Raw genomic sequence first — 23,347 nt, forward strand, 5'->3', positions numbered from 1 at the left:
GCACAATGTAGGACTCGAACCCACAACCCTTAGGTTAATAGTCTCATGCTCTAGGGACCAAAGGGGGGGGAGGTCCATGAATTCCCTCCCTTCCATTAAGATATTAAAAACACAAGTTAAGTAGGTCTGGAAACACTTGGCAACTTGAGAGAGAGAGAGAGAACCCAGGATGATATTCAAATCCACTGATTAACTATCAAAGGCTTCTTGTTTTTTCCCTACTGTGGGACTTGAACGCAGCGTATCCTTTCAGGTTTTCCCGGTTACCTTGGCGCAAGGAGAGGAACTTGAGAGGAATGCTGAAGAGGTTCTTAACTCTTGCTTAGGAGGCGGACGGCTCCCCTGGCATTTCTTGAGTGAGGACACTGCGCTATGCTTGTTGTCATGTTGAAGCAGGCCTGGTGCCAGCACCCGGCACAATTTGGAGAGTTGGGGAGCCAAGCCCACTCCATCAGGTAAAAGGTAAAGGAAAGGGAAAGGACCCCTGGATGGTTAAGTCCAGTCAAAGGCAACTATGGGGTGTGGCACTCATCTCGCTTTCAGGCCGAGGGAGCTGGCGTTTGTCCACAGACAGCTTTCCGGGTCATGTGGCCAGCATGACTAAACTGCTTCTGGCGCAACAGAACAACGACACAGAAACGCCGTTTACCTTCCCGCCGCAGCAGTACCTATTTATCTACTTGCACTGGCATGCTTTCGAACTGCTAGGTTGGCAGGAGCTGGGACAGAGCAAAGAGAGCCCACTCTGTCGTGGGGATTCGAACCGCAAACCTCCTGATCGCAAGCCCAAGTAGCTCAGAATTTTAGAGCACGACACTACCCGCGTCCTCCATCAGCTCTGGTGTGACAGGCCAGCTCCACCAGGCTTCCTCTCACCTGGAGGCAACCATTCCATCAGGCTGCCTCAGAGGGAAAGATGGCATACCCTCCAACATTCCTCCAATGAAAATAGGGACGTCCCATTCCATAATGATAACTTTACTATTTATACCCCACACATCGATCGGGTTGCCCAAGCCACTCTGGGCCGGTTCCAACATATAGAAAACCACAATAGAACATTTTTAAAAACACTTCACTGTACAGGATTGCTTTCAGATGGCTCGGGGGTTATTATTATTATTATTTATTGAATTTGTATACTGCCTGATACCCAGGGGTCTCAGGATTAGATAACTCCATACCCTCCAACATTTCTGCAATGAAAGTAGGGACATCCCAAGGGACAGTGGGACAATCCAGGATCAAATAAGAAACCAGGACGGCTTCTCTAAATCAGGGACGTCCCTGGAAAATAGGGACACTTGGAGGGTCTGAGATTGAAAGCAGGGCTCATTCCATCAGCTTTGCTGAAAGCCAAGCTCCAACAAGCGCCTCCTGCCTCTGCACTGTGCCAGCTGCCAGCAACGTGCCTGAAGCCAAGCAGGTCTGGGTCTCCACTGCTTTGGGAATCCTCTGTATGCCTTCCTGAGATCCATCATGAATGAAGGTCCCATCTACACTATACATTTAAAGCACAGTTATACAACTTTAGACAGACATTGCAGTGGGGAGCTAAGAATCCCGGGAACCGTAGTTTGTTAAGGGTGCTAAGAGAGAGTTATTTGGGACCCTTCTTCCCCTCACAGAGCTATAATTCCCAGAGCGGTTTAACAAATAAATCATCTTCGCAGAGTCACAGGGGTCTCCTCATAACTCTCAGCACCCTTAACAAAGCACAGTTTCCGAAAACGCTGGCAGCACTAAGGTTAAATTCGACAATATAACCTATTTAAAAGGGATGTAAGAGGGGAGAATTGAATTAAGACGGATATATGAAAATATGCAGGAAATGTGAGCAAATCAATAGAATCTTGGAAGGGGAGGGAGGGAAGTCGCTGGATGCATGGGTATAATGAAAGATGCTTATTTTGAAATGTAAAATTTGAACACTTAGTAAGAAATGTTTTTTAAAAACCAAACAAAGCAAACCAAAACCAAACAAAGTTCCCAGGATTCTTAGGAGGAAGCCATGATTCCAATCATACTGCTTAAAATGTACAGTGCAGACAGAGCAACAAATGTACAATATTAAGGACTCAGCTACATTAGTCAAGAAAAAGCGTTTTAAACGTGTTATAACACTGTGACACCAGATGGCGCTGTAGAGTTCCGTCTTTTGCCAACGTGATTTCCCATTACAAGGTTTACAACAACGCGTTTTCCTGAAACGTTTTTTTGGATTGGTCTAGATCCAGCCTAAGTGAAAAATTGGAGCGAGTGAAAGCTGCCATGGCCCCTTCTCACCTTTCCATTATTTTGTAGAAATCTTGAAATGATACGTGGAAACAATTGTTATAGAAAAACATGTGTGCGCGTGCGCACACACACACACACACACACACACACACACACACAAACAACCACCCAAAGGCTCAGCTATGATAGTAAAGAGCACACAGTACTTACAACTTTAGTCATGAAGAACAAGCCACACTAGTCACCCAGTACTCTGCTGTATGTAATATATGTATTCTGGAAAGACCTCTAGAGGTGACTTGGAAAAGTGATAATGACCTACAACTGACATCATTTGACGTACAAGCTTAAAGCCACCAGTCCTCTTTAAAGTCTGCTTTTTACAAGTCTATTGTCTCTTGATGTAAATGTGTGCTGTTCTGGGCTGCAGGGACCTCCTTCTGTTCTACTGGCCCGTTTTCCTCTTCTCTGGCTTCCAATTCTTTGTTCTCCTGCACCAAGGTCTTGTTCTGTTTCCTTAAAATGAGGAGCACAAGCACACACGGGATGTAGGACACGGCGCGGAGGACGGAGGGCAGACCCAGGTACAGCTGCCTGGAATGCAATTTGGACAGCATCAGTAAAGAGCAGCTATAGAGCACCGTATCCAGAAGTCCCCATGCCTATGGAGAATCATGTAGCCCCCATGCTTCTTTTCACTGGCTTCCTTGATAACCTTAGGCTTGTTTGCGTGTTACGCTGAACACAGATACATGCTTCTGTGCATGGGCCAGTGTCTGTGTGAAACAGTATGTTATGTATTTGTTATACATACACCACTTAGTGACTGTGGCAGCTTCAAAGCCATTTCCAAGTGTGCACCTAATTAAAACTCACAATAAAAGCATTTCATCCAAACATCCACAATTGAAATTTGCCAAAAATGAAAGGAGAAGCCCATTAAAACAGCCAGAAGCAGGGGTGGGGGTGCTCAACTGACCAGCTGGCAGGTGATTTGCTGCTGCTTCCTGGGCGGAGGAGGAAGAAGGGCAAAGGGGCAGTGAGGTTGGTGCAGTGCAAACACACCTTTTGAGCCAAACGGGAGCTTTTGTTGGGGCGTATTCACCACGCCACTCTCCCTGCTGCCTCACCCTTCCCAGTAAGCAGCAGCAACTCACCAGCTCAACAACTCAAGCACTTAAAGCAGCAACAGGAGATTCAAGTCAGGAGATCGGGGAATGCTTGTCTAAACAGATGAATCTTCATGAGCCGGTGAAATGCCAATGGTGATGGAGCCTCTCTTATTTCAGAAGGGGAGGACATTCCATTCCACTGGTGCCACCAGAGAACTTGTTGATTTGTTACAACTCTCTTAGAAGCACTCGCACTGGGGAAATTCCAGACAAACCCCCTTCCCCATCCAAAGCATATATGAGGGTGCTGCAGGATGGTGTGTACTAGCCCCACCTCCATTTCTGTGGTTCCCATTGACTGTGCCCACCCACAACCATGCATTTAGCAATCAAAAGAGAATCATTTGTCCCATGGAAGAGTGCTATGTGTGTACATCGGAATACACATACCCTCCCTTCTCACAGTTGCCAAATATGGTTGTGAGAGGACAGTGGTGTTGATAGGGAAAGTGACAGGAGGCAGGGATTATCCCCTGCTGCCTGCACACTCTTCAGATGTGCTTTTAATACAAAAAGAGGTTGATCTGAAACACCCCTCCAGTCTAGACCTAAAGGGGGAAAATCCCCTATGTGGCACCCAGAATGAGCGGGAAACATATTGGAAGAAAACCTTCGGGGCTCATATACCAAATCATTGCCATTCTAGCATTTTACAACTTTAGAGGGGCTTTTGGAAGCCTGAAAAGTGAAGTGGGCAAGGCCGTTTTGGTGGTATGATGTGGCAGAAAGGGAATGGGCAGGGAAAGGGTCAAAGGCCTCTCCTCTCCCTGCTTGTTTTGAACTCCAGATTCCTTTATATCCCTAAAAGGCACCGTACCAAAGAATGATTATAAGTATCTTCCAAGGCTCTGGAGCAGACCTAGTCAATGCAGTGCCCGTACAGCTCCCATCAGACCTAGAATGGCCAGGGATTTGGGTCAGTCCATCAAAATCTGGGTGGGTTCTCAGGCTCCCCACCCCTCCATCCATGCATCCATCCATTCACTCACTCAGTCTGATATGTGATGCTGCAGAATAAACTGGACTGAACCCAGAGGCATTTGCAGCTGTGTCCCTCCAGAAGTTGTTGGAGGCAATTCCAGCCAGCACGGCCACAGGTCAGGGTGATGGGAGATGTAAGTGCACCTAGAGCGGCATCTCCAAACTTCGGCCCTCCAGATGTTTTGGACTACAGTTCCCATCTTCCTCGACCACTGGTCCTGTTAGCTAGGGATCATGGGGGTTGTAGGCCAAAACATCTGGAGGGCCGCAGTTTGCGGATGCCTGACCTAGAGGCTACTGTGTAGGCTGCCCTCCCAGCTGCTCTACAATATTCTAGAGATAGCACAAAGCAAGAGAGACAGTGATCTGCCAGCGATACCTGTATGTGTCAGAATCGTACATCCGGCAGGCTCCTTCACCACCGCAGCTCTTGGTTCCCCATTTCAAACAGGTAGTGTCAATCATAGCTCCAAAATAAATAGGTGATGGGATTCCAGCTACATGGAATACGACATGAAGAGAAGACGGGTCATTTGGGGGGCTTTTGTAAACAGTACACTGTTATGATGGGGGTGGGGGGGTTGGGGGGAGTCATGCCCAGGCCAGTGATTCTGCACCAAGGAGGTTTAGAATCTAGCAGAAGAGGCCATTGAACTGGTCAAACAAGTTTCTTTGAAAACACAATGGCCCAAGTTGGCCAGCAGAGTACTGCCATTTACATGTCCAAAGAGGTTGCCCTGTTGCCATGGAAACAAAGGAGTGGTGCTGCTCCTACTTCACCTGGTTGGATGCCATGTCATGCTAGTATGGAGAACAACAGGCCAAGCAGGGTTGCATGTGTTTGTGAGTTTTGGCTGATGCTGGAAGATGGAGACACAGAGACACGTCTTGCTCTGTGCTGGCAAACTGTGTGATAAAGCTATGGCAAGATCCCTTGGGATGTTTATGCTGTGAGACCCTCCATCCTATGCCTAGACTGTATATATGTGTAGATAGAACCATATACAGTAAGACCCCAATTTAAGCACATTTAACTTGTGTGCATTCGGCTTTATGAGCTTAGCTAAAAATAAAATAAAATCGAAATTCAAAAGGGGCAGAAAGGGGAAGGGCATCCAGGAAAAAAAATTCTTTGGCCATTCCATCTGCTATTGCACCCAGTGTGTTTTGACTAGACCCGATTTTGGCTTTAGGCAAGGTCCCTAGAATGTAACCTCTGCGTAATTTGTTGGCTTACCATATCCTAAAATCCATCTATCCTGGGAGCTGTAGTTTGTTAAGACTGCTGAAAATTGTTGTTGTTTAGTCGTTTAGTCATGTCCAACTCTTTGTGACCCCATGGACCAGAGCACACCAGGCACTCCTGTCTTCCACTGCCTCCATTCAGGAAAACTCAGCAATGGCCAAAGGATTAGAGAAGATCAGTCTACATCCCAATCCCAAAGAAGGGCAGTGCCAAAGAATGCTCCAACTACCGCACAATTGTGCTCATTTCACACTAGCAAGGTTATGCTTAAAATTCTACAAGGCAGGCTTAGGCAGTATGTGGACCGAGAACTCCCAGAAGTGCAAGCTGGATTTCGAAGGGGCAGAGGAACCAGAGACCAAATAGCAAACATGCGCTGGATTATGGAGAAAGCTAGAGAGTTCCAGAAAAACATCTACTTCTGCTTCATTGACTATGCAAAAGCCTTTGACTGTGTCGACCACAGCAAACTATGGCAAGTTCTTAAAGAAATGGGAGTGCCTGATCACCTCATCTGTCTCCTGAGAAATCTCTATGTGGGACAAGAAGCTACAGTTAGAACTAGATATGGAACAACTCATTGGTTCAAAATTGGGAAAGGAGTACGACAAGGTTGTATATTGTCTCCCTGCTTATTTAACCTATATGCAGAATTCATCATGCGAAAGGCTGGACTAGATGAATCCCAAACCGGAATTAAGATTGCTGGAAGAAATATCAACAACCTCAGATATGCAGATGACACAACCTTGATGGCAGAAAGAGAGGAGGAATTAAAGAACCTTTTAATGAGGGTGAAAGAGGAGAGCGCAAAATACGGTCTAAAGCTCAACATCAAAAAAACCAAGATCATGGCCACTGGTCCCACCACCTCCTGGCAAATAGAAGGGGAAGAAATGGAGGCAGTGAGAGATTTTACTTTCTTGGGCTCCTTGATCACTGCAGATGGTGACAGCAGTCACAAAATTAAAAGACGCCTGCTTCTTGGGAGAAAAGCAATGACAAATCTAGACAGCATCTTAAAAAGCAGAGACATCACCTTGCTGACAAAGGTCCGTATAGTTAAAGCTATGGTTTCCCCAGTAGTGATGTATGGAAGTGAGAGCATAAAGAAGGCTGATCGCCAAAGAATTGATGCTTTTGAATTATGGTGCTGGAGGAGACTCTTGAGAGTCCCATGAACTGCAAGAAGATCAAACCTATCCATTCTGAAGGAAATCATCCCTGAGTGCTCACTGGAAGGACAGATCGTGAAGCTGAGGCTCCAATACTTTGGCCACCTCATGAGAAGAGAAGACTCCCTGGAAAAGACCCTGATGTTGGGAAAGATTGAGGGCACAAGGAGAAGGGGACGACAGAGGACGAGATGGTTGGACAGTGTTCTCAAAGCCACCAACATGAGTCTGGCCAAACTGCGGGAGGCAGTGGAAGACAGGAGTGCCTAGCGTGCTATGGTCCATGGGGTCATGAAGAGTCGGACACGACTAAACAACTAAACAACAACAACAACAAAATGGCTGTTTAAAGTGGCGTAATAATACTGTAAATGTATGTTTAGGGTGTGCCTCCTCTCTCTTTTTGGAGTGCAATTTAAAGTAACCAGCACCTTACCAAAACCCCTTGCTGCCAGGGAGTGGAGACCCACGCCAAATGACTTCTCCTCGGGTTTTAGGGACCTGGAGAAGAAGGGAATTTTCCATTAAGCCAATAAATGAGAAAAGGCGCTTTGCCTCACATTGCAGCCCCCCAACTGAATCTAGTTTCCTACCCCTGCCCAACTGCTTTTATTTTAATTTTTAGTTTATTAGACTTATATACATCCCTTCGTCATCACAGGGTGGTTCACAGAATAAAATACAGGAAAAATCATGAAAATAAGTAAAACAAAACAGCAAAACAATAACCTCCCCATCCCACAGACACATTTAAAAGGTTGTAGGATATTAGTCAGCCAAAGGCCTGGCTCCTAAAAATATACAATGAAGGTGCCAGGTGAACCTCCCTGGGGAGAGCATCCCACAAATGAGGAGCCACTACGGAAAAGGCCCTGTTCTTGTGTTGCCACCTTCAGACCTCTCATGAAGGAGGTACACAAAGAAAGGCCTCAGGGGATGAACGGAAAGGTTAGGGCAGTTTATATGGGGAGAGCTTGGAAGCTGTTTCTGCAGAATGCGATCCCACGCTGCAAAGGGCACGTGTATTAAAAACGTGACCATACTTCAGGGCATCTGTGCGGCTGTTTCCCACAGAAGAGGTACTTCAACCTGGACGTCAGCTTTTGCTTCTCATTATTGCACAGAAAATCCTTATCTTTTGCACGGAGCATTATTCGCCAAAACCGAAGGCGGGCAGAAAGATCGTTTTACTAAGCTGACCAAATCTGCTATGAAATATAAGCTTCAACACTCTGAGGAGGAGACAAATTGCGCTGTTCTGAGTCAACAACATTGCAAATGGGGCTCCCCTTTCTTTCAAGACCTATATATCTTGCTAGTCCCACCTCCCTTCAGTCAGTACCTTATGAGGACCATGTAACCCGGCATGGCTCCAAAGGAATAAATTAAACAACAGACTAAGGATAAAATCAAGAAGTAGTGCAGCATTGTGCCACAGTTCTCTCTGTTGCACTGTCCCAGGACCGCCGAGTCATTTCCGAAGGCTGAAATGCAGGAGCAGTTTCTAAATACCTGCCAAAACACAAGACAGAATCAGTTAAGTGATCTTCCCTCCCCAAGCAGCCCATTGGAGGGAAAGGGGGTGTGGGTGTGGCTGGAGATGAAGAGAAGGTGGTATCAGAAAGAGAGAGGGAGAAAGACTTATTTAAGTATGCTGCACGAACGACAGCTGCACGAATACTGTTAGCACAACATTGGAAGGAAGAAGTTGTCCCAGCTAAAGAAGATTGGCAAGTGAAATTAATGGAATATGCTGAAATGGCAAAATTGACTTTGAAATTAAGAGGAAGAGATGACGATGAATTTAAAGAAGATTGGAAGGACTTTATTGCATGTATACAGAAGCAATGTAAACTGGTTGATACATTAGCAAGATTTTAAAAATTATTGTAAATGTCGGAATGATGCTCTCTCGGAGACAGCGGACTCCAAGACCCCTGGCATGTCCCCTCACTCCAGAGTGCCTGTCTGCGACCCTCCTCTTATGAGAAGAGCACACAAGTCTTCTAGCATCATGCAGCTAGAAGAAAGAAACATCCGTAGATCTAAACTACGTTTATTTACAGTCTATATACAGCGACTCCATAAATCACGTCTGTGTTCTCCAAGCTCTGGCAGAACAAGAAGACTGCACACAGAAGGAGTGAAAGTACATCACATTACAATAACACTCTCAGGTGGAAGAGATAAGACAGCCTTCCGTTCCCACACTCTCTCCCTCAGATACTCATGTGATTTATTTATTTTTAAACATACTTTTTATTAATTTTACAAAATACAAAAAAAACAAAAAAAAACGGTACATACATAAACACCTTTTCCACCTCCTTCCTACCCACCCACATGGGTCCTCCCCTGCCACAGAAGTATCCCATGCATGTGAACAGTCAGAGATGGTCCATTTTATGCTTGGATTTCTGTCCTCCTCCCCCTCCCCTGACCCCAAAGCCCCCCCCCTGCCACCAGGGAGCTCCAGCAAACCAGGGCAGTACGCAGGAGGCCATCCATCCAACCATCTATTGTCATACCAAAAAAGGAGAAAAATAGAAATAGAAAAAAAGAGAAAAAAGAAAGGGCAAAAAAAGAGAAAAAACAATACAAAACAGAAAAAATTTTCTTACATTCATAATTGTAAAACCATATTTTGTGGGCTTCCCCTCCCCCCCCTTCCCCGGTTTTCATCCCTTTTTTATCATCTGCAACAGTTTCTTAGTTTATAAAAATACACCTTTGTATCTTATACAACTTATAAATCAATTGTTAACATTTTCATCTAATATTCAAATCACTGAAAAATCAAACTCCCATTTTATTTTCCCGTGCCTAATTTTTTCTCCCTCTATAAGCCTCCATATTTTCACATTTTCCAAAATCCATTCACTTTTAAAACTATTACTATTCTCAATTTAACCTTACATCCCCGATTACCGGCTCCACCCCCCCAATCCAGCAAATTCCATAATCAGCAGACCAGTTATAAACCTGTTAATCCATCCTTATAATCACAACATCACTTTCCCTTCACCCCACCCCCTGTTTACAGTCTTTTACCATCCAGGCCACCATACAGGACCCCTGAATTTCTTCTCTTCTCTGCATATTTTTTCCTTCTTCCCTGTGGGCGTTCTGGAGTTCCAATAATACCAATCGTGCCCCCCTCAAAAGCAGGGCACTCCATCCAACTTTTTGTAGAGTAAAATCATCATTTTTTTCGTGGTGTGCTTCATTTTGTGTTGAATCATCACAGTCCTCATCTTCATCTTTTCCTTCCAAATCACAGTCTCCATCATTGTCATTCTCACATTCATCTTTTTCAGTGTCAAAAGCTTCATCTCCTAAAAAATCATATTCTGCCATCACCATCTGAAATTTTTGCTGTAACTCTTGCCGTCGTGTCTCCTCTTGACATAGCTCTATTCTTGTTTCCCACATTAAGGTCAAAACAGACCGCTGGAACTCAGGGGAACACTTTTTTGTTGACATAATTCAATCCTGCCAAGGTCAAAACTTGTCACGTGGGGTGGAATATAATCACAGTTTATTTTCTCGACTCCATTTTATCAAGCTGGCTGCATTCTTCAAGTCTTATTAACAATAAAGTTCGAACTCACATTTCACAAACATTTAAACCAAAAAAAGAAATTCCACAAAGTCCAGAAATACAAAGTGGAATAAAAATTGACTTATAAATCCTGATCAACTCACTGGGTTGTCGTGAGGTTACTTACAGTCTTTTCCAATCGTTTTATTTTCGGAAGAATCCAGCGCTCTCCGCCTTCGGCTTGAAGCTTCTCCCTGCTAGAATAACGTTGCCGCTCAAAATGGCCCCCGCGACTTCTACCCTCCTCGCTCCGGAGCTCTTATTAGAGCTAACCGAAGAGTTGGGGAGTCCGGATTGGGGCTGTGCCGAGCAAATTGCCCCCGGGACGCCCTTCCCGAGGTTCTAAGGGGCGCAGCGTCGCTCTCGCTGCCCTCCCCACTCCTAGCAGGGACGGGCCGTCTCGGAGACGAGACGAAACCCCGCCGATCGGCGCTGGCGCTGAACCCGGAAGCCCGATACTCATGTGATTTAAAGTACAGTGGTGCCTTGACTTACGACTTTAATCTGTTCCGAAGGCACCTTCGTAGGTCGAAAAATGTGTAAGTCGGAAAGCGCCATTGGAAACACGATTTCCCATAGGAATGCACTGGAAACGGAAAAATTCGTAAGTCGAAGCAACCCCATCTAAAAATTCATACATTGAAAAAACCCTATCTAAAACCGCCGCGGTTTCTGTTCAGATGTCGAGAAATTTGTAAGCGTGCAGCCATTTGCCCCACTTGTAAGTCAAAAAATTCGGTTGTCGAGTCGATCGTAAGTCGAGGTACCACTACCTAATCACACTAGCCAAGCTGACGCAGCAGAGGCTACACAAAATCCTAACAGTAAAGACATTATAACTGGACAATAAATAATTTTAATGATTTCATAATTTAAAATGGACATGCAGTGTGATGATAAACAATGGAACCAGGGAAGGGAATAGGGGGAAGTGTAAGGGGGAGGGATTATAGAGAACCCTCCCCCCCTCATCAGAAGCAGCCCATCTCCCAGCAGACAGGAGAGTGGGGGGTCTGAAGGGGTGAGTCAGGAAATGGAGAGGGAGTGCCAGGGCTCTGACAACATCAAAGAGCCCCTGCTCCATAGGCAGGAAGAGAGGGAGGCCGAAAGAGTGGACAGGAATAGGTCAGACAGAAGACCCGTCCCCCCCCCGACGCCGGAATTGCAGAGGAGGAGGAAAGGGAGGCGCTTCTCAGTTCCGAGGCTTTTATGCTGGTCCCGAACACAGAAGGGGATAGTGCAGGAATCTGACTCGAGCGGGTAGACATGAAATGAGCAATCCGTTACACTGTAAATAATGTGCACCAATAAAAACGTCTGAAAGACAAGCATGTGGACGGTCGTTACTCAAGAGTAGTCACAACACACCCTGACAGGATGTCAACTCCTTTTATTTTTATTTTTTATGTTTGAATATCATGCGAAAGGCTGGACTGGATGAATCCCAAGCCAGAATTAAGATTGCCGGAAATATCAACAACCTCAGATATGCAGATGACACAACTTTGGTGGCAGAAATGAGGAGGAATTAAAGAACCTCTTAATGAGGGTGAAAGAGGAGAGCGCAAAATATGGTCTGAAGCTCAACATCAAAAAAACTAAGATCATGGCCACTGGTCCCATCACCTCCTGGCAAATAGAAGGGGAAGAAATGGAGGTAGTGAACAATGCAGATGGTGACAGTAGTCACGAAATTAAAAGACGCCTGCTGCTTCTTGGGAGAAAAGTGATGGCAAACCTAGACAGCATCTTAAAAAGCAGAGACATCACCTTGCTGACAAAGGTCGATATAGTTAAAGCTATGGTTTTCCCAGTAGTGATGTATGGAAGTGAGAGCTGGACCATAAAGAAGGCTGATCACCGAAGAATTGATGCTTTTGAATTATGGTGCTGGAAGAGACTCTTGAGAGTCCCATGGACTGCAGGAAGATCAAACCTATCCATTCTGAAGGAAATCAGCCCTGAGTGCTCACTGGAAGGACAGATTCTGAAGCTGAGGCTCCAATACTTTGGCCACCTCATGAGAAGAGAGGACTCCCTGGAAAAGACCCTGATATAGGGAAAGATTGAGGGCACAAGGAGAAGGGGACGACAGAGGACGAGATGGTTGGATAGTGTTCTCGAAACTACGAACATGAGTTTGACCAAACTGCGGGAGGCAGTGCAAGACAGGAGTGCCTGGCGTGCTCTGGTCCATGGGGTCATGAAAGAGGAGAGCGCAAAATATGGTCTGAAGCTCAACATTTAGTCATGGACATGACTAAATGACTAAACAACAACATGTTTGAATATGTATTGTTGTTTTTATTTTTTGTTCTTTTTGGAAAATTAATAAAATAAGTTTTTTTCAAAAAAAGAAAGAGGGGGGAGGAGAGATGAGGGACAGTTTTGTGCTGTCTCGAACATCTGCCTTACCGTATTTTTCCCAGTTCCGTTTGAGATGTCGCATCCTGCGAGACATGCTGAAATGTACGCTATGCCGTTTTCTCCGCAAACAGGGTCCCACACCTTGGTGGAGCATCCGCAATGGCGGTTGCAGTCCGCGTACAAGTTTGTTTCCATGTAGGAGACTTGTTCGAGCCTGAAAAATATCCAGAAAGGTGTGCAAAGAGCCTGCGAACAATGACAAAAAATGAATAAACAAACCCAGAGCCCCCTCTTCGAGAGGAAGAGCCCGGCGGCCACCCAGCACAAAAGGAGTTTATTTGTAGATTGTCTGAAGTTGCTTACACACCATACATTTAAAGTACGTGGTTTCCCCCTCGCCCCCCCAAGAATCCTGGGAACCGTAGTTTACTCCCAAAGAGTTACAGTTCCCAGTACCTTTTCACAGGCTACAGTTGCCAGGATTCTTTGGGCGAAGTTTATGCAGATAAAATTATGCATAGCGTGGAGAAAGTGGATAGAGAAAGTTCTTTTCTCCCTTGTTGGTATTAAAGGGTTAAGTTATACTAATTGCTCTAAACACTGAGCAGCTGAGCATCATTAAACATCCGACAATGTTCGACAGCCTGTATAAATAGTCAGTTCCTTACATGTGCTCGCTCTCTCAGTAGCGTTTTCTCTTAGTCTTGGTTGCTGTGTGTAGGAGTCATGCCTCAAGTTTGTGCACTGAGGCACAGTTTTGTTTAAGTTTTTACTTGGCCAATCCTTACCCTTTGCCGTTGTGCTAAAACACTCTGCTGAAAAGGAAGATTTACGTCCGGAAGCGCGACTGGACCGGTAACTTTGTTTACTTAAACACAAGCTAATTAAAGCTTATGGACATCCCTCTCTCGTAACCCTAGAACTCAGTGACATCCAATGAGGTCGAATGTTGCAAGTTTCAGGACAGATTTTTAAAAAGTGCTCTTTCACACATAGCACATAGTTTAACTCTCCCACCAACCTAGATGGCTTTAAAAGAGGATTAGATAAATTCATGGAGGAAGAGGGCTATTGATGGCTACTGGCAGTGTTGGCAGCAACATTTATAGATACCAGGTGCTGGAAGCCACCAGAGGGGAGAGTGCTATTGCACTCGAATCCTATTTCCAGGTTTCGCACAGCGATCTAGTTGGCCACTGTGAGAACAGGATGCTGGCCTAGATGCTGATCTAACAGGCTCTTCTTACTTTCTTATGTTTTTAATTTATATTTTATATTTTAAAATATATTTTTATTGGTTTTCTGTTTAACCCCCCATACCCATTACATCGTTACGTATTTACATATTTTACAGTTTGATAACTGTAATTCATTAATTCATCGTCATTCATTAATACAAATCTTATTTCACAAATTATATTTCACAATCGTTCAAGTTTCGCATTTGTATTATCATATCATTTCTTTGTAGACTTCCACTCTTCCTTTACTGTCTATTTTAATTCAAGTTTCTCGCACATTATTCTTTTTCTATATATACAATTTTCAAATGTCCACATGTTATATCATTTGTTTCCGCTCTACTGATCTCATCTTTCTGAGTTTCATATTGATTTCTCAATATAGTCCATAAATTTCATCCATTCCCTGTCAAATATTTCGTCTCTTTGGTGCCTAATCTTCCCTGTTAATTTAGCTATTCCTGCAAATTCTAGTTACAGGTAGGTAGCCGTGTTGGTCTGAGTCGAAGCAAAATAAAAAATTCCTTCAGTAGCACCTTAAAGACCAACTAAGTTTTTATTTTGGTATGAGCTTTCGTGTGCATGCATTTCATGGTATCTGATGAAGTGTGCATGCACACGAAAGCTCATACCAAAATAAAAACTTAGTTGGTCTTTAAGGTGCTACTGAAGGAATTTTTTATTTTCCCGCAAATTCTGTTATTTTTTGCCGCCAATTTTCTATTGAGGGTATTTGGTGTTGCTTCCAGACCTGGGCTAAAAATAGTCTTGCTCCCGTTGTAAGAAGAGTTTTTGGTCGTGTTTTTTGACATCCTCAGCTACCATCCCCAGCAAGAAAGCTTTGGGTCTTTTCTTAAAAGTGTACTTAAAGATTTTCTTTAGTTCATTGTATATTTTCCCCCAGAAATACTTAACTTTCTCATACTTCCACCACATGTGGAAAAAAAAATCTCCATCTGCTTTCCCACACGTCCAGCAGTTCTTATTGCCTGTTTTATACATTCTAAACCAGGCATCCCCAAACTGTGGCCCTCCAGATGTTTTGGCCTACAACTCCCATGATCCCTAGCTAACAGGACCAGTGGTCGGGGAAGATGGGAATTGTAGTCCAAAACATCTGGAGGGCCGAAGTTTGGGGATGCCTGTTCTAAACAGTTTGGATGGGGTAAGGTACCATCGGTACATCATCTTGTATAGATTTCCCTTTAACAACGTGCATGCTGTAAATTTTATTCCAGAGGTCCATAATTTAATCCATTTGTCATACCCAATGTTGTACCCTATGTCTATTGCCCACCTTGTCACTCTATGCCACTCTAATAGGAATTATATATTTTTGATAGAGGTTTCATGTTGCTTTGCACCAAGATTTTTTCTATTTCTGAGCTTTGAACTTTCTTATGTTTTTAATCCCTGTCATCTCCAAGTAGGGCTGGGAGAGATGCCTGAATCTGAATCATTTCTTCTTTTTTGATGCAGTTATAAGCTTGGTGGATCAGAGGGATGCTGTGGATGTCGTGTATCTTGATTTCAGCAAGGCTTTTGACCAAGTCCCCTATGATATTCTTGCGAGGAAGCCTGCGAAATGTGGATTGAATGAGGTAACGGCCTCGTCCCAGTATACCTGAAGGAGCGTCTCCACCCCACATCATTCAACCTGGACACTGAGGTCCAGCAGCTCCGAGGGCCTTCTGGCAGTTCCCTCATTGTGAGAAGTGAGGTTACAGTGAACCAGGCAGAGGGCCTTCTTGGTGGTGGCGCCCGCCCTGTGGAATGCCCTCCCATCAGATGTCAAGGAAATAAACAGCTTTTTGACTTTCAGAAGACATCTGAAGGCAGCCCTGTTTAGGGAAGTTTTTTTAATGTTTTATGTTTTATCATGTTTTTAATATTCTGTTGGAAACAACCCAGAGTGGCTGGGGAGGCCCAGCCAGAGAGGTGTAGTATAAATATATTATTATTATTATTATTATTATTATTATTATTATTATTATTATTATTTGACAAGTGGCATACCACAGAGTTCTGTCCTTGCCCCATTGTTGTTCAAACTCTTTATAAATGACTTGGATGAAGGAATTGAGAGGATGTCCATCCAATTTGCAGATGACACCTAGCTGGGTGGGGTAGCTAATGTCACAGAAGACAGAATCAGGATCCAAGATGATCTTAACAGATTGGGGTTCCGGGACCAAACTAACAAAATGAATTTCAACAGGGATGAATGCAAGGTTCTGCCAAAACTCCGGTCTTTGTGCAATCTAATCAGCACCACCCAACAGGGAGAAATCAGGCTTAGGTAAGAGCAAGAACATACCCTTCGTAGGACATGGTTAAGCCAGCAACCTTAGCATTCTTGCAGACCATGAAAAAAGCAGAGAAGTAGATGAGATACTCCACTAGAGAACTCCAAAAAGCGATGTGGGCAGCTTTATAGGTGCTTATCTTGAATTTCTTCATCATGAGGCCACCAAAGAAATAACCAGCACATATAATTGGTAAATTGTAAACACCTAGAGAGAAAACACAAAACAGCAGGTTGAGCAGGTTGAGGTATGGCCCTGTCTGTGACCCTTGATAATAATAATAATAATAATAATAATAATAATAATAATAATAATAATAAAATTTTATTTATACCCCGCCCTCCCCAGTCAAAACCGGGCTCAGGGCGGCTCACACCAATAAAATTACAATAAAACATAAAAAGCAATTAATTAAAATACAGATTAAAATACAGTATTAAAATTTAAAATGCAGCCTGATTTTAAGTAGTCCATAAATCCAAGCCATGAGGGAGGAAAACACAGGGGTCAGGCTAAGTCCAACCCGAAGGCCAGGCGGAACAGCTCTGTCTTGCAGGCCCTGCGGAAAGATGACAAATCCCGCAGGGCCCTGGTCTCCTGTGAAAGAGCGTTCCACCAAGTTGGGGCCAATACTGAAAAGGCCCTGGCCCTAGTAGAGGCCAATCTAGCCACCTTATGGCTCAGGATCTCCAGAGTATTGCTGTTTGTGGACCTTAAGGTCCTCCGCGGGGCATACCAGGAGAGGCGGTCCCGTAGGTACAAGGGTCCCAAGCCGCACACTTGCAGAACCACAAGTGTTTTAAGGACATCAAACCTACCTAAATAAAGTTCATAATCAGCCCTTCATTCACACACACACACACACACACACACACACACACACACTTTACCTATTAAAAAGATGGCATCTGCCGCAGATATCCCATACTGCTGTTCCATATATTTTGGCATAAAGGTAATCATCCCAATCCAAGCGCTGAACTGGATCACAGTGATCAAAAGAAAAAGCATGTAAACTGGATTGTGAGACAGACTTTTCAGGTAGGGGATGAAATCTGGAAACCAAAGAACCAGAACAGTTAATCTCAGTTGCATTAGTAGTAGTAATCACTGTGCTTCCCTGGGGAGAGAATTCCATAAGCAGGGAGCCACCACCGGAAAGACCCCTTCTCCTGTGAGCCGCTGTCCACACCAGCCTTGGCAAGGGCAAACAGAGAAGGCCCTGTGACAATTATTTTACACACAATGGAGGACTGGGCTCTTTGAAATACATTTTAGGTTTGTATATGCATGTACCCGGATGCCAGCTCTGTGAAAGCTGTTTACAAAAGATGCTGGTGGAATTTTTTCTATTGGCTATCTTAATTATGGACCTCTACATATTAATGATATAATTATAATGGGTTTTTTTATTGTGCATTTTAATGATGGTGTGTTTTCAATAACATTAAAAATAAACATATATAATAAAACTATACAGTGGTACCTCCGGTCACGAACGGGATCTGTTCTGGAGGTCCGGCCGCATCCTGAGGAATTTGCAACCAGAGGACTACTTCTGCGCATGCGCACGGCGCAGTTTAGCGCTTCTGCGCATGCACGCTTGGCAAGACCCAGAAAAATACTTCCAAGTTTGCCGCATTCACATCCCGAATTTTACATACCCAGAGGGATACATAAGCGGAGGTACGACTGTATTACAAAACATTGGCAGGGGCAAGGGTTGTTTTTTTTTTAATAAAAAAATATCCGTTCACCTTTAGCAATTTCTCGAATTTTTGTGCTGGCCTGAGCTGCATTTTCTGCTGGTAGCAATGTTTTGTTGCCCTTTGTGTTTAACTTGGCACTGTTTTCCTCTCCTTCTTTAGGAAGAGACTTGGGCAGGAAGCAGAAAGGGATGGCGACGAAGAAGCTCACGGCGGCACAGATCAAGACCCCCAGCCACCAGGCTCCGACCCAGCGAGCATCAAGGAGGCTCAAAGTCACATCCTCTGGAGAGAGAGATCAATGGAGAGGACTGTATTAGTGGCGCCACGGTAGCCATCAGTCTCAGTGGTAGACTCTCCCCTTCTTAGTTGTTTGATTGCAATAAATCAGGTCCTCCCTAACAAGAGGGCACGTGTTGCAATGGGACCTGGCAACCAGACCCTGTGTTGTGGGTGGGAACATTGGAGCGGCCACAACACCCTATTGGTGGTCCCTCGATCTGGGGTGCAATTGGCCAGACGGACGCCAGTCAAAGCAATCGGGGGGCCACTATTTAACCCGGTGCACGTGCCCTGAGCTTCCTCTTTCGGGCTCAGTGCATCGGAAGACCCACACACCTCTTTCTATATCATACCTGCCAAGTTCCGGCTTGAGAAATAAGGGACTGGACCGGAAGTAGCAGACCGGAAGTAGCGCTGCCGCCATTTTGGAACTGGGCGGAGCATGCTCAGAAGCGACTTTTGATGCTGCTCTGCCCTGTTCCAAAATGGCCGCTGCACCAGAAGTCGCGCTGCAGCCATTTTGGAATTGGGCAAAGCAGCATCAAAAGTCGCTTCTGAGCATGCTCCGCCCAGTTCCAAAATGGCCGTCGCGCCAGAATAAGCCGGGGGAAAACAAAAAACCAAAACAGTTTTTTCGGCTGGGGACAGCTGGAAAAACGGGGGTTTCCCGGGGAATACGGGAGACTTGGCAGCTATGCCCTATATTTAGAGCTTGCGCTTGACCTTGCTATGCTGTCATGTATTGCTATCGTTGGGACAGGGGCACGGCAGGAATTTCCCCCACTTGGCTGATTGGCTGTTGCCATTTGGGTTTCGCCTGCCGTGTAGCAAATCGTCACAACTTGTAAGGTTGCGGATAGGCTCTGGTTCAGGTTGACAGTTGTGGCAGGATGCCTAGCCAACCCTATGCTTGGGTATTCCTTTAACAAGGAACCCACAGATTCATGGTTGGTCTTCTCCGTGCGGGGTTGTGCCCTGAGCCTGAGTCCAGGGGGACATCTGGGTGGTGGGCATAGCATGTCCCCGGCTTTCCGCCATTCCAGGTGTTCACCCTATGGTAGATCCCTGGGTCAGCGCTACCTGCAATGGTGCAGGGAGCTAGTCGAACCAGAGCCTATGCAACCACTCACTTGATTGTAATCAATAAAGTTGTGGCCTAAATTCTGCCAAAAACCAAACCAAAAATTTGAGTCTTGTCTGAATTTATTTCTGGGGGTGGTTAAAAGGTCTCCACACGCAAGCAGGTTTACTTTCGCATGTGAACACTGCATTTCTGGAAATAAATTAAAATATGCCTTTATAAACACTTGTTAGGAACGGCATTTAATAGCTAGCTGTCATGGATGCTTTAGCTGAGATTCCTGCACTGCAGGGGGGTTGGACTAGATGACCCTTGGGGTTACTTCCAACTCTACAATTCTATGATTTTATTAAGGCATAGGTGGTAGACTTGAGCAGATGCTGCAAGTTTCAAACAGCAGAAGTTAGTCGTTGTCCTGGACAAGGACACACAGGTCTGCATGAAGCATCTCAAAGTGGTTTCGCAATGTAATAAAAGCAGAAATAATATTATTGCATCTTTAAAACCAGTTAAGCCGTTCCGTATATGAAAATATTAAGAACCATTGCATATGGTTAGAACAATTGCATATATTTTAAAAATTGAAATACATGCATGAAATACATACGGTTGAACCCCTTGACCTGGGACATCTGGAAACCAGAATCAAGAAACTGGGTTCTGCTGGCTATTTCTTGGAGCAAAGCAGAATGGGGAAGGATGTAGGCATCAGGGGAATATGCACACTTCCCAAACCAATGTGCAAACCAAAATACAGATCGCCTTCAAAATCTGTCCTTTCCCATATTTTGCACTCCAATTTGCCAATAGAAAAACATGCACATTTTTTTTCTTGCAAAAATGCATACTCTGTTACATACTGGTATAATGAATTGAAAAGGATGTTCAAAATAACCTTTGTAAAAGAAGAAGAAGCTTTTCTTTTGGGAATTAGAGGGACAGAACTACCTAAATTGTATAGAAATTTATGTATGCTACTACAACAGCAAGAATGCTACTCACCAAAAAATGGAAAGAAGCTGAAATCCTAGCAAAGGAAGAATGGATACAAAAACTTATGTAATATGTAGACATGGCGAAGCTTACCGGAAGAATAAGAAATCAAGATAACAAACTTTTTTTTTTTATAAAAGAATGGACATGGTTTATTGAATATTTACAGATAAATTGCAAACAGATAAAAACATTGGCAGGATTATTGTAATAACCTGCAGATTCGTAAGAGTATATATTTAAAGTAGATAATTAAATGAGCAAATTAAATGAATTTGGATATGCAGAAGATATTTAAAAATAAATTTAAGGCACCGCAGAAAGAGGGGGAAGGAAATCAAACTTTGAAATGTTAAAATGATTGTAAAATTAATGAAATGTATAAATTTGAAAAGTATAATTAAAAACTTTTTTTAAAAAAAATGCATACTCCAGGCAAAATTGCACCAGCAATGCATATCTTTGGATAAATGTCCACAAATTTTCAGGCAACTAAAAAAACAAAAACAAAAACACTTTTGCAACTGTGTGTAGAATGGGGTGAATCGAACTTCCTAAAAAAGAGAATCTGAAATTGACAGATTTGTCCCTCCCGAACTGGATGCCACCCAGGTATCCTCCCCCCTCCCCCCCCCAAGAAGCATGTAACAGGAGTAGCCCTTATGGGTTTTGACCATTTCCATTGCATTACCTGGGTCTACAAATCCAACATCCACATACAGCATGGCACAATAGGAGCCTATCAGTAGACCAAACAGAGGGCCCAAGACAGTTGCTATCTGCAGGCAGCCTAGCAGAGGGAGAGGCAGAAGAATATATATAAAAACAAGTTATTGTCATATTTCACGCAGCTTCTTGTCCAACATTTGTTTGGCTTCCTGTCCTCAACTTCTCAAGGACTGATTTTTTTTTTTAGAATAGCAATGCAGGATCTCACCAGCACTGAAACATAAAATAGACCTCTGTGCACCAGCACCATCTGTATTAAAAGTGAACTCATTATCCTTACATAGTCCAAAAAAGAAAAGAAAAAAAGCACAAAATGGAGGCAACTGCAGGCTTGGAGGAACCCAAAGGTTAGAAGTGCAAAAGCAATCTTAAGGGGGGAACCCAAAGGTTTGTCTGGAACCAGAACAACTCAACGTGCACAGAATGCTGGCTGGCTATTGGGAGATGGAAGCAACACAGAATCTGTGGTCTACACACCATCTGTGGGAAAGCACCACCCATGGCTCCAACATTTATGTATTCTTTAAAAGGTAAAGGTAAAGGGACCCCTGACCATTAAGTCCAGTCGTGACCAACTCTGGGGTTGTGGCGCTCATCTCGCATTATTGGCCAAGGGAGCGGCGTTCTTCCAGGTCATGTGGCCAGCATGACAAAGGTAAAGGGACCCCTGACCATTAGGACCAGCTGTGACCGACTCTGGGGTTGCGGCGCTCATCTCGCGTTATTGGCCAAGGGAGCCAATATAAACCTCAAGCATCAAAAGCCAGGGTAAAGAGGTGTATTTTTAATAATAATAATAATAATAATAATAATAATAATAATAATAATAGCAGTAATAATTTATTATTTATACCCTGCCCACCTGGATGGGTTTCCCCAACCACTCTGGGCAGCTTCCAACAAAACATTAAAATACAATAATCTATTCAACATTTGCTATCTTCATTTGCTCCAAATGATCAACCTCCACTGAGTGGGATTTGCCTTCTGAATAAATATGCAGAGGACTACATCATGAACACCCCCCAAAATGTACTTTTTCTAAGGCATTTGTAGTCTCCCTTTTGATCCAAAGCCAGGATGACTTTCTGGAAGAAACCAATTCACACCATAAAGCTCTTTAATGCCACTTTAAGCGGCCATAGCTTCCCCCAAAGAATTCTGGGAACTGTAGGGTGCTGAGAGTTGTTAGGCAAGCCCTGTTCTCCTCAAAGAGCTACAGTTCCCAGAGATCCCTTGGAAGAGGGATTGATTCAGCTCCTCTGGAAACTGTGAGAGGAATAAGGGGGTCTCCTAACAACACTTAGCATCCTTGACAAACCACAGCTCCCAGAATTCTTTGGGGGAAGAAGCTATGGTTGTTTAAAGTGTCATCTTTGTACTTAAAATGTATGCAGTGTATGTGGCCCAAGTGTATATAAGAGCTTGGTTTGATTTTTAAATCCAGCACACAATACTGAGGAGGGGTGTTTTCAAGTTTACCGATGTAGAAAGGAGAGTTTTCCGTCCTTGCGAAATCCTCCACGTACGAAATGCCCAAAGGAGCGATGGGAGTTTCACCAACTCCCCGGACGATGTTTCCCACCAGCACAAAAACCCACATCAAGGATCCAGCCTGTTTTTGACATTCTGGGGATAAAAGAAAGAAAGGGAAATCTCCATGGAGGATTTTTGCCGGTAATGAAATACTTTAATGCTCCCCATTCATCTGTAACCAGATGCGCCTGGCAAGGTGACATGTTCCTGTCCCTGAATTCAGAAGTTAAATCAGCTGATTGCACGGCATATTGTTTTACTTCTCCCATTCCCTTTTGGGCTAGGGCAGAAGCAGAGAACCCGTGGCCTCCCAGAACGTTGCTGGACTTCCACCATCCCTTGCCAGTGACCATGCTGGCTGTGGCTGGTGGCAGTTGGACTGCAGGGGAATCTTGAAGTCACAATTTCCCCATCTCTCTCCTAAGGAGGTCACTGCCAATCTGGCTCCCGTTGGCTTTGCATACCCTCCAACATTTCTCCAATGAAAAGAGGGACGTTCTATTCCACGATAATAAAATGTTTATTATTCATACCGCACCCATCTAACTGCGTTGCCCTCAGCCACTCGGGGTGGCTTCCAACATATATAAAAACATAACAAAGCATTAAACTTTTTTATTAAAAAAACATTTAAAAAACTCCCTTCAGATGTCTTCTAAAGGTTGTATAATTATTTATCTCCTTGGCTCAGGG

The 23,347-nt window shown here is 44.2% G+C and overlaps 1 protein-coding gene across 7 annotated transcripts in view; it reads right to left on the bottom strand.

Moving 5' to 3' along the window:
• Positions 1-1,981: 1,981 nt before the first annotated feature.
• Positions 1,982-23,347, bottom strand: part of LOC118091332 (solute carrier organic anion transporter family member 1A2) — a 47,174-nt gene continuing 25,808 nt past the window's right edge. For all 7 annotated transcript variants that reach the window (XM_060279162.2, XM_088652457.1, XM_035128205.3 and 4 more), the window contains 10 exons: positions 22,601-22,747; positions 21,081-21,179; positions 18,085-18,318; positions 17,218-17,382; positions 16,339-16,534; positions 12,829-12,994; positions 8,155-8,324; positions 7,249-7,313; positions 4,771-4,888; positions 1,982-2,832 (listed from right to left, as the gene is read on the bottom strand). In XM_060279162.2, the coding sequence (XP_060135145.2) occupies positions 2,619-2,832; positions 4,771-4,888; positions 7,249-7,313; positions 8,155-8,324; positions 12,829-12,994; positions 16,339-16,534; positions 17,218-17,382; positions 18,085-18,318; positions 21,081-21,179; positions 22,601-22,747 (1,574 nt within the window). In that variant the 3' untranslated portion in view covers positions 1,982-2,618. The remainder of the gene's footprint in view (positions 2,833-4,770; positions 4,889-7,248; positions 7,314-8,154; positions 8,325-12,828; positions 12,995-16,338; positions 16,535-17,217; positions 17,383-18,084; positions 18,319-21,080; positions 21,180-22,600; positions 22,748-23,347) is intronic.

Source organism: Zootoca vivipara, chromosome 9 (genome assembly GCF_965207765.1).
Source record: "Zootoca vivipara chromosome 9, rZooViv2.hap1.1, whole genome shotgun sequence".
Classification (NCBI taxonomy): domain Eukaryota; kingdom Metazoa; phylum Chordata; class Lepidosauria; order Squamata; family Lacertidae; genus Zootoca; species Zootoca vivipara.